The 12,465-nt window shown below is 38.5% G+C and overlaps 1 protein-coding gene across 2 annotated transcripts in view; it reads left to right on the top strand.

Annotated features, from left to right (window-relative positions):
• brsk2a (BR serine/threonine kinase 2a) overlaps positions 1-12,465 on the top strand; it is a 152,456-nt gene that overhangs the window by 136,541 nt on the left and 3,450 nt on the right. Inside the window, exons 13-18 of one of the 2 annotated variants that reach the window (XM_079450626.1) lie at positions 2,140-2,200; positions 5,681-5,888; positions 5,983-6,031; positions 7,865-7,988; positions 9,288-9,468; positions 10,599-10,688. In XM_079450626.1, the coding sequence (XP_079306752.1) occupies positions 2,140-2,200; positions 5,681-5,888; positions 5,983-6,031; positions 7,865-7,988; positions 9,288-9,468; positions 10,599-10,688 (713 nt within the window). Of the gene's footprint in view, positions 1-2,139; positions 2,201-5,680; positions 5,889-5,982; positions 6,032-7,864; positions 7,989-9,287; positions 9,469-10,598; positions 11,130-12,465 lie in introns of those variants that run through there. The other variant, XM_079450625.1, reaches the window with a different exon arrangement.

Genomic DNA, 12,465 nt, shown 5'->3' with positions numbered 1-12,465 from the left:
GATTCCACCACAGGACACCACAACCTTACTTAAGTATTTTATCTTGACTATTCAACCGCAGAAAGCGGATTTGCACAGAATCTGACTAATACAACTTCATCTAATAATAATAGTGACTTTACAGTAGCTTAACTTCTAAGGCTTTAGCAACTCCAAGGTCATGGGTTTGGTTTCTGGAGAATTCACGTACGTATCCAAATCTCTGTACAGTATAGTAGTACACTGCGCTCCTGTTTAAATCCATCACACACAATGACACGATTTCCCCCGAATTAACACAGAGAAACGTCCACACATCTGCTTCTTTCTTCGTTCACTCGTTCCTACAAAACTCTGGAATAAAGGATGAGGTATTATTAGCCTCAGCTGGGTTGAGTCCGCCCGTTCGACCGTCATCACAGCTGTCTCAACAGTCCAGACACCCACACACAGAATCGTGCATACAGCCTTCAGGTGATATATATAGAGATATTCATTTCATCATTTATCAGTTGGTGTCTTATTATAAGCTCTGTGAAACAATAAGAGTATTAGGGGCGTGGGCACGAACCGTCTGTGTTCCTGGTGCTTTGAGGCCCAGAATGAGGGGACACTTTCATTCCAAACGCACCTGATGGCCAACCTTGATAATAGATACCGAATAGACAATACATTTGTTTTATGTGTCATAATTCGAAGAAATTTGCAATCGCATGTTAATCAAAACAAAATCAGAATTGTATTATCATAGTGGGGTTCAAACTCCGGATTCCATATAAAAAACCTTGTTAAAACATGTTTATTATTGTTAAATAAAACTACCAAAACATGTTGTTGTTTGAAATCAAATCGGCGTAAATATTATTTGAAAAGTTGTTTTTGCAGTGAAATAAGTTAAGGTTGAGGCACTAAACTGTTGGGGTTTAAAGAAATAAAAACTTAAACTGATTTTATAATAAAAATTATAATTATAATAATATTATAATAATTCATTTATATTGTTAATCACATTATAAATTATTATTATTAGTGTTCTTGTAAATAAAATAAAAATACATAAATAATATAATTGAACAAACATGAACATGGAAATACATGCTAAACCAATTACAACATTCTGAAATACGGATTTGACCAAAATTTTAACAAAATGTTAATATTAAACTGTGAAGCAGTGTCATATTAAGCATTTTCATGAGTGGTCTTATGCTTTTTAACCCCATTGTGTAAATCAAAGCTGCAAGCTTTTCCCATCTGGTACCATATTTTTGTCTAGAAGGGGAAAGACAATCATGTCATAAAAGACGGAGTAATGTTGGAATAAGAAGGATAAAGAGCAGCTGTTGTCAGTGATGTTGGGTGGCCAACATCTCATCTAATGAAGACAGATTGAGAGCTCATAATGTACTTGCTGCTTTCTTGGACATGATTGAAACGTTCGATTTGTATCTGTGAAAACATCTGTTGTCCAAAACACCTGCAGCTTTCCATCGGCTTTTATCAATAAAAAACCAAACATCCCATAAATATAAATTAGTTTAGACGTGTAACAGAGCGTTTTTTAGATGATTTGCGTATTGCCATTTTTGGTGTGTTTTTCCAAAAAGAAAACGATGCACTTATTAAATGAAAATACTTTGATCAACTTTTGGGAGCTTAGCGTGCTCCCGGAGAACCACAAAAAGGAGTTTAGTTCCAACCCTGTTTCAACATATTTGCAATGACTTTTTTTTGGAAAGCTGATATACTTCACACACATTCATTTCTTGAAACTCGGATTTCTGGCAGCTTTAGATACGTGTCTCTTGTCTCTTATCTGCATCCACTATAAACATTCAATACACTAAGACACATATTTTTAAATGCTACGCAATTATTTGTAATATCTTATGGTATTATTGTTCATTTTCCATGTGTTTAATGTTTTCTATTATTTATTTTCTTCTCTCATTTCTAAACTTTTTGTTTCTTACTTTTGCTTAAGTTATATTATTATCAGGTTTTTGGAAGCGTTCATTTTGGGTTTGTTTTGCTTTTTCACCTTCACAATCGCGTGGATGGTGTTCTTAAACATCGGCCTTTTGATCTCTCTTGTTATTTCCTCTCTCGGCTGTAGAGCAGCATCTCACTGTGTGTGTTTTATGATCTGTGTCTGTACAGGTCACGGTCCATCAGCGGCGCGTCCTCTGGCCTCTCCACCAGCCCCCTCAGCAGCCCACGGGTGAGTAAGCTCTGCCCCCTAACCGTCTGCTACTCTCTGTCCACCAATCAGCACTCATCTGCTTCCTTACCTCCACGGCAACCATCAAGCACTCATAGAAAACATTTAACACATCACATACAGTACAAGCGCCATGATTAGGATCTTTTCCAAAATGACATTTAGGTGGGTAGTCTATGAATGTATTATCTACATTTAGGCATTTATCAGATGCTTTCATCCCAAGCAACTTAGAAGTAAATAAACCAATTCACCATAGGGAGGCAATGCAAGACGTGATGTAAGTTTTTCATCTGGATTTTCAGCAATGTTAAACAATACCTTTTGAGGGGGGAAAGGGTCTGACGGGACTGAATTAGGAAGATTGTGATGTGTATCATAGAACATTTGGGGGGTAAAAAATACTGTTTTCATTTTGTAGGTTGAATGTAATTTTTTGGTGACCATTGAAACTGCGCTGTATGGCATTGTGGACTACATGTTACTTTTCTGGCTGTGATCTTGAATTGAAAACATGTATCAGACCTGTGATGCTGTGGTCAGCGAAATGCTTTTGACACGTTTCAAGTAGAGATTTTCGCTCTCTGAAATATGTCTTTCTAGTAGGAGAATAAAACAAAGCTTATGGATAAAATAAAAAAGCAGTATCTGATAGATTGGTACAGTGTGAGGTAGTTTAGCGCAGCATTGCATTTTACATCTTGTAGCAAGTCACTTTGTTATCTCACATGGGATAGGTCAGCTGTCCAAACATGACTGAAATAAGGTTTTTCCACAGTCATTGTAAACCTGCAAATGTCAGGAAAATATAAAATATCAAATGAAAAACAAACGTTTGAAAATTGTTATAGTGTGGATACATTATTCTATTGATAAAATGCTTTCAAATATTCTGTAAACTCGATATTGCTGTTATATACTGTTTTAGCGAGAACAATACAGACGTTATGCAAAGAATCAATAACTGTGGAATACAATTAATATGCAATAAAATATTTATAGAAATTAAATATGAAATAAATTGTTATATTATAACCAAGCACAGACTGGAAGTTAACTTCAGGGCTGTCCTATGCTTTCTATGTAACCTCTTACAAACTGATGATTGCTAAATGTGTGACCAAATCATCATTGTTACTCCGTTCATAAAGTTATGACCAGAATAGAAAGCAAGTTGAAGAAGAAAGGAGTTCTTTTTTTATGAAGATATGTTCTGAAATCCTATCCTCCGTTCTCTGCAGAAATCCCGGCTAAGGGGAGTCTGTGGAAAATCCCACAGCTTTGATAAACACAGAAGCTCTGGGCTAAACTTTCGCACTTGACTTGTTTCAGGCAGCTCACGGATTACAGAGACCTTTCCCTAAAGCGTGACAATGTATAGAGACGATTTACACAGGAAATTGATTTAGAAGTTCAAGTTTTTCCTCAATTTCAGACATTCTGTACCCCACAAGAGACCTTTTGCAAGATGGGAGCAAGATTGGGTTCATGTTGGGTGTAAATTAAGGATTGCTTGTTACGTTTGTGAAGTCGGATTCCAGCTGTGAGAAAAGATTCACGTTTGAAGTGGTTAGTGAAATGGTGTTTGTGACGTTTAGATATTCAGACTCTTCATTTGATACCCATAATTGCTCATCTTACTGCGTTGAATTTATTTTCCCATCAGTAAGACAGATTTTTACTTGTGTGTTGGACCTATGCCGTAGCCTCTACGCCATAGGTTCTTAATTTGCTTCTAGCATCCTCAGCTCACTTGTCTTGGCTAACTGCATATATTTGCCTATTTTCTTTCTCCTTAAATGTTTCCTTTCCTTGCTTTATGTGATTTACCCATAATGCTTTGTGCCGTTCCTGCGTACTTCTCTGGTTCCTGCCTCCCCAAAGCCTGTTCGAAAGTTTAGCGTCCCGCCTAAGTCCACAGAGTTGCTATTGTCCCCCAGTTCTAGCATCACAGACTACTTAACACCAAATTCAAATCAGAGCAGGACAAAATGCCCAACTCCTAACTCCTTAACACCAAACTCAAGTCAGAGCGGGATAAATTCCCCAACTCCTAACTCCTTAAAACCAAACTCAAGTCAGAGCGGGATAAATTCCCCAACTCCTAACTCCTTAACACCAAACTCAAGTCAGAGCGGGATAAATTCCCCAACTCCTAACTCCTTAACACCAAACTCAAGTCAGAGCGGGATAAACTCCCCAACTCCTAACTCCTTAACACCAAACTCAAGTCAGAGCGGGATAAATTCCCCAACTCCTAACTCCTTAACACCAAACTCAAGTCAGAGCGGGATAAATTCCCCAACTCCTAACTCCTTAACACCAAACTCAAGTCAGAGCGGGATAAATTCCCCAACTCCTAACTCCTTAACACCAAACTCAAGTCAGAGCGGGATAAATTCCCCAACTCCTAACTCCTTAACACCAAACTCAAGTCAGAGCGGGATAAATTCCCCAACTCCTAACTCCTTAACACCAAACTCAAGTCAGAGCGGGACAAAATGCCCAACTCCTAACTCCTTAACACCAAACTCAAGTCAGAGCGGGACCAAATGCCCAACTCCTAACTCCTTAACACCAAAATCAAGTCAGAGCGGGACAAAATGCCCAGCTTCTAACTCCTTAACACCAAACTCAAGTCAGAGCGGGATAAACTCCCCAACTCCTAACTCCTTTACACCAAACTCAAATCAGAGCAGGACAAAAACCCCAACTCCTAACTCCTTAACACCAAACTCAAGTCAGAGCGGGACAAAATCCCCAACTTCTAACTCCTTAACACCAAACTCAAGTCAGAGCGGGATAAACTCCCCAACTCCTAACTCCTTTACACCAAACTCAAATCAGAGCAGGACAAAAACCCCAACTCCTAACTCCTTAACACCAAACTCAAGTCAGAGCGGGACAAAATGCCCAACTCCTAACTCCTTTACACCAAACTCAAGTCAGAGCGGGACAAAATGCCCAACTCCTAACTCCTTAACACCCAACTCAAGTCAGAGCGGGACAAAATGCCCAACTCCTAACTCCTTAACACCAAACTCAAATCAGAGTGGGACAAAATGCCCAACTCCTAACTCCTTAACACCAAACTCAAATCAGAGTGGGACAAAATCCCCAACTCCTAACTCCTTTACACCAATCCCTATATCTGAGTCTCTCCCACCCTCACCAAAGACCCAGACCCTACCAGCCAAACCCAAAGACAAACCCTTACAATCCACTCGATCCAACCCGCTACCTCAGACCGAGCCTGAGCCTGTTTCCACGGCCAAGTCGGAACCTTCAAGTCCTTGTAAGCCTCATCCGCCTTGTATACCCGGGAGCCCACTGAAACGGCGGCCTAAGCCTGCCTCTAACACCCCCCCTCAGTTTTCGTCTCCCTTCAAGCCTATAGTATCTCTGTCTCCCATCCGTCTACACCACTTCCACCCTTTACCCGGCTCTGACCAAACCACCAAATCTATCCCCACCATACAGGTGACCCCCCACCCTTCTCCAAGAGGCAGTCCTATCCCCACCCCCAAAGGAACGCCCGTCCACACGCCTAAGGACAGCCCGGCCGGGACACCCAACCCGACGCCACCGCCCAGTCCCTCCATTGGGGGAATGCCCTGGAAGACACGCCTCAACTCGATCAGGAACAGCTTTCTGGGCTCGCCACGCTTTCACCGCAGGAAATTGCAAGGTAGGGTGACAGAATTTGTAAATTTAGGAAAATATCACCACCGTTGTAAATGAGAAAAATGAAAACATTTACACCTCTCTTTCATTCTGAGCAGTTCCCACTCAAGAGGAAATGTCCAGCCTGACACCAGAGTCTTCCCCAGAGTGAGTACACACACATACATGTTGTGTTTTTGTGTATTATTGTATCATACTGAATACACTATCCCCTCCATCCCCAATATATACTCCATCCCTTAACCCTAAAATGAGCTCTTACTACTACATTTTTATTACCATGTATAATAAGAACATGCAAACCTTTATTTGACAATTGAAAGGTTGAATTGTTAAATAAACACCGTGACAAACATACGGGGTAAGTTGTCACATTGAAACCTGCCTTTGAACAGCCTATTACAGGCTTTTCAGCTAAATGTACACAAGATACACAAATATGTTCATGAAACAGAACAATAGAAATGTTTGTTTTGTAACATGCCAAAATGTGAACCATTGTTTTATTGCAAATGTGTAAATGTATCAAATCTAAAGCACCTAAAATGCGACAGCTAGTCGCAATGAAAATATTACATCAACAATTTTCAGTCATGTGGTCTGTGAAAAGGTTGATTTCTGCCAAGTTTAAGACAAATATTTGGCACTTTTGTCCTCCAAAACAACAATTTCGGAGCACAAAGTGCTTTTCTGGCTCTCCATTATGTCAAATCCATGCTGAAAAACACCAACCTGTGAAAAATAGGAATTACAGGCTTTGAACAATACTTACCCAACCACAAAGCTGATGTAAAGCAGCCTTAACACATCAGAAATCATTGTGACTTATGTTTCCGTCTCTTCAAACGTTCAGTTTTTTCTCTCGCTGAGGCGGGTCTCAGCAGACAGCAGTCAGAAACTTCCTCTCCCACATCGAGCCATGCTTCATCCGCCCCTCTTTTGTTTTCTATTTTGTCGTTCATAACTTATCCCCCTCGCTATCTGCGCCAGCTGGATAAGCCTCGCCGTTCTTCGCTTTCCCTTCTCATCATTTGCCATAAATCAGTGTCTGAAGGCGAAGTTTTGAGTCACTGTGCTTTGTTCATATACAACAGTGGCCAATTGAAGCTTCACAGAACTAGTCTTCTTAAAATAAATTATAGATGTGTGAGAATAGCATTTCATATTTGTATATTACTTTTTCATATGAGAACCAGTCACTAGATGAACAAGCCAATAAGACTTCAAGTTACCAGTGTGTCGCCATATTTGAAGATTAAGCGTGTCCACATCGGACGCAACCGGCGCGATGCGACACAACACATGGCTTGTTCTAATGTTCTAAAGCTTTCTAAAACCTTTCTCAGTTTGTACATCTGGAATGGATTTAGAAAAAAAAACATTACTATCCCAAAATGTGTTTAACTAGAGCAGGTAACCACCCTTAAGGTGGTTTACTATTCAGTACAGTAGGTCAAAAATAACAAGATAGTTTGACAAGGTCAAAATAATTTACTGTAATGTGAACAATAAACTGTGTAGAATGTACAAAACAACCTTCCTGTAATGATTCTCCACAGACGATAGACAAGTCAAAATACAACATTTAGCTTTACAATAAAGTGACAGACAATAAAGTAACATATACAGTATACTGTAAATATATAGTCTATGTATAGAAATATGTAATGTATACTAAACAACACACATTTGAAATAAAACTTAAACATAAAACTTACACCAAGTCAAATGTTGAGTTGCCACACTAAATCTTCACAGTGTCGCTTCTGTCGCATTAAATGAATAGTAATGGAAAAGTCACATATACTGTACGCTTCACTGTTTGCCGTTCCTTTTCATCTCCTCTATTATGAATTATTCAATATCAATTTATTTTGCATAAGCACTATATGATAAATCTTTTTTCCAGGCTGCGATGAAGACGGCTCTCGTGTCCCTTAATGACTTAACAAAAAGTTCAAACTCTCACTCTTTCTACAGGCTTGCCAAAAAATCTTGGTTCGGCAACTTCATCAACCTCGAAAAAGAGGAGCAGATCTTCGTGGTCATAAGGGACAAACCGCTGAGCTCCATAAAAGCCGACATCGTCCACGCCTTTCTTTCAGTAAGCAGTCTCTATGTTGTACATCTGCAGTCTTGTTTCGTAAATGCGGGTTATGAATATTTCAATGTACGCTGCTACTCATTCCGCGCTCTTATCGGATTGAAAGACTTTCACTATCGCTGTGTTTTTACATTTGCGAACACCTTTTTGACTTGTGTTTCAATTCGGTAACATGCCGGCGATGTTTGCGCACCCTGCCGCAGCTGACACGCTCAATAGAGGTCAATGGAAAATCAACCTAGGGCACGGATCATTAGCATATAGATGTTGTGCCTGGAGAGATTCGTTTGGGAGGGAAAGTCGGTGTTCTGTTAAGATCTGCGAGTTGTTAGAAATGTGTTCCTCGCTTTCAGTTACTCAAAAGTGCTTTGAAGCAGCACACATTTAATGTAACTTTTTAATTATCTCGTATAAAGTGACAGGATTTTTAAAAAGTATAGTTCATCCCCCCCCAAAAATCATCATTTATTCACCCTCATGTCAATCCAAACCTGAATGATTTTATTTTATGGAACACAATAAGATAACTTCATATTTTGAAAACCACTGAGACTTTTCTCAAAATATCTTCAACATATGGGGGCGGTTTCTCGGACAGCGTTTAAGACTAGTCCCAGAATCACTTAAATGTTAGAAGTGTCTCGATTGAAAACTACTTTCACTGACATATTCTAAAATATATCAGTGTGATTGATGCACACAGTAATGTTTATTTTTATAAAGTATGCTTTTAAGAATAAATTAGTTAGAATAACCTGACTTAAATGAATCCCTGCCCTGGAAACCGCCCTGTGGAGTCATAAGAGTCATATACACATTTTGAATGATAGGTTGAATAAATGATGACATTTTGTTTTCGGGTGAAGTAATCCTTATCAGTTTAAAGTCCAGTTGGTGAAATTTTGTGGCATCTAGTGGAGAGGTTGCGAATTGCAACCCCGCTTCAGTCCACAGCTCACCCCTCCCTTTCAAAGCACTACGTCGTCTGACACAGAACAACGATATCGTTGTGTTTTCGCTTCTTTGCCGAAGGAGTTAACGTGTTTCTATATACCCACGGTTAATGCAGATAGAAATAGCTCATTGTAAGGTAATAAAAATATAGTTCACTATGTAAGGACTTTATACACCTCTGAAGACAAATTTATGTATAATATATTGCATTTCTGTCAATTGATCCTTAATATCACACATTGCACCTTTACATTTTTGTGCTCTCTGGTTTTATTGAAAAAATAAGTGTCACGGTTTTGATTGTTATGTACATGGTGTGAATCAAACCCTTTCCTCTTTCTACAGATACCCAGCCTCAGTCACAGCGTCGTCTCCCAGACGAGTTTTCGGGCCGAGTACAAATCCACCGCCGGTCCCACGGTCTTCCAGAAGCCTGTTAAGTTCCAGGTGGACATCACCTACACCGAGAGCACAGCGGCTACCAAGGAGAACGGCATTTATTCAGTCACCTTCACTTTGCTCTCAGGTAACCACAAGCCGTGTTGTTACATCACTGTATTTTAAGCTCCAGTCAGCAAAGTCCATAGATCATGTACATAGTATGTAATGAATTAAGAAGCGTAAAAATAGGCGGAAGTGGACAGCAGTTTTTATGTAAGAACTTTGACTTGCTCTACATGAATCTGTTCTTCTCCCTGTTCTCTAGGGAACAATCGTTCAGACAACAAACATTCTCAGACAACCCACTCGCTCCTAAGACATTTGTTTTAGCCAAATTGCCTCTTAAACACACTGATTATCCCATCAGTAAAATACCCAACAACAGCGTTAGATAAATAGAACATCTAAAAGACATTATAATGTCGGCTAATGCATCATTCTGCCTTATTTTCTCCCATTTATATCCATTACGCCTCTCAACAGCAGCCCTTATCCACTTAATCCGGATGTTAACGTAATGTAAGGGTGTTAAATAACGTCGCTGTCCGTCACGTTGAGATAAAAACAACTTTTTCATGACAGATTCTCAAAAGACTCAGGCAACCCCAAGCTTGTATTTGCAGGTGCGTTTATCCAATCCGTCCTACAAAAGAGAGCATTCAAAGTGCATTTTATTCGTCAGCGTGTTCATTGAAAATTGACAATAGGGATTGTTATCGCCATGCTTGACTTTTGTCGTCGGCCTTCATTGGGTTTTACTTTTTTCAATTTTGGTTCTCACTCAAGATTAGTCAGAAAACGTCATTTTTGTTGGTTTGTTTCAATTGATGTGATATATTTTTGCATTTAAACTTTTTGCAAAATGTTAAATAATATTTATATGTGGAATAGAAAGATTTAATATATATTTTATTGTACACAGTTTAAAACGTAAGCAAAGAATTTGTTAATGTAAAAAACTACTAAACTATAATCATACATTTTTTTTGACATAAAGACTGAAGAGTGGAATAGAAGATTGAAATTAGGTAAAAAAAACAAATAAAAACATCTCAAATTAAAATGAAAGACTGAAGATTAGACTTATTTCTGGCAGACAGCACTTATTCTATACTTTCTATCGCTATACAAGTAATCCATTTCTTTTAACAACTTTCAAACTGACTATCATATACAGCAAATGATGAAGCTGTGTCATGGCATGTTTCATCTCAGGTCCAAGCCGGCGTTTTAAGCGGGTGGTGGAGACTATTCAGGGGCAGTTGTTAAGCACAAATGACCAGCCGGGTGTCCAACAGCTGTCTGGTGAGTATTGCCACTCTAATCCCCCCCTGAACCCACCCTGACCCCTCATCCCCTTCATGTGCCTGTTTATATCCATAATGCATGACCCCCTGCAACACATCACAACATCACAATATTCTCCACAACTCCACACGATCCCGCCCTGAATCAAACTCACGCTGACTCAAACCTCCGAAGAGATTCACTCAGATTCTCTTCAGCCGCTCCTCTGCTCCAATTCCTGAAATGACATTAGCAATAAAACCTGTCCCGATGTTGTTGTTTTAGCTTCAACTTTATTTTTGTTGACGATGAATCTGAGCTGGTAATGGAAAGGTTCTTTTCTTGGGAAGGAATTACTGTTAAGGCTGTTCACTGCAAATATATAAAGTTTTCAAAATTGCTTTTAAAAATAAGAGAATTCACACCACGACTATAACAATAAAAATACTACGAAATTACAAACAAACTTTGACTTGTACTCACGTGTTTGCAATGTGAAACTACACCATGCAAGTTTAGAATAAACATAACAATACCGTACGTTGCGTGTGGATGCTAAATGGAGTTGTGAACCGGCTTTTTCCTTGAATCAAAGTCATCATATTGACCTTCAGCGCAGCGGGAGTACGTTTTAGGAGGTATAGTGTACATTTATTTAGTACAAATTAATTTTTCTATTTATATTTTAGCATAAATAGTATTGTAGTTGTGTTATAGGTTTGAGCCTCAGTAACCTGATCATGTGGTTTGTTAATCATGTCGAACAAACACAAATCTTAAGTGAAAAAGCAACATTCTTTCTACCTCATACAAGATGCTGTTTGACCGTGTACCAACCATCTCTTTGATAACAGCGCCCTCTTTTGCTGTGATAGATGAACAACAACATCTCATTCACAGTGGATATAACTGAAGGGACAAGGTTTGGAATTACATATTACATTATTGACAATGACAAAGTTGACTGTTTCCTTGTACCAGCTTGACTAAAAGAAGCTTATTTTAAAGCACAAAGTACAAATAAAGTACAAATATTTAAAGTTTTCAATTTTAAATGTCAAGTTTCAACAGAAACAAACCTCAAGTAAAATGAAAGACTGAGAGAATGCAAAGAAAAAATAATGTGTATTAATGTAGTTATGCTAATACCGTTAAGCATCTTTTATTAGATTGAATATAGAGAGGTGTGTTTGGTTACAGAAATACATCATCTCAATATAATAGAAATGTCTCTCGCTCTCTCTCCATCTGATTCTCTTTGTATGTCACTTACACACACATCACATTCACTGCGATCATTCAGTTTTGTGTGACCTGCTGAGTGAACTCGACAGTACTGCATATGAATGACACACACTCACTAAAGTCACATGATACTCACTCGTCCTCAAACAAACACCTCAATTTCACTTTTAATACTGTGAAAGTGTGTGTGTGTGCATGCAAAGAAAAACATTTGTCCTTTCTGGTATTATTAATTGATTTATTTTATAATAATTATATTTTTGTTTTTATTTTAAATATTATATACATTACTGTTCAAAGGCTAAGGGTCACTGCTCATTCTTTATTCATCTTTTTTTCACATTTCAGACTTATTCCATAGATTAACAAAAGAATAGAATGAATCACAATCATGAATGAAATGTATATGTATATGTTGGCACAATTCTATTTTTGTCCCATTTAAAAAGTTTAAGCATGCCTTCAGATCAAAAGGTTTTCATGTTCATGATGAATATTTCTGTTAAACGGCCCTACATTGTTGTTTAATAACAAATGTATGTTATCATAA

Source organism: Barbatula barbatula (assembly GCF_947034865.1).
Source record: "Barbatula barbatula genome assembly, chromosome: 25".
Taxonomy (NCBI): Eukaryota; Metazoa; Chordata; class Actinopteri; order Cypriniformes; family Nemacheilidae; genus Barbatula; species Barbatula barbatula.
The sequence above is the reverse complement of the archived record's forward strand: the minus strand, read 5'-3'. Positions and strand labels throughout refer to the sequence as shown.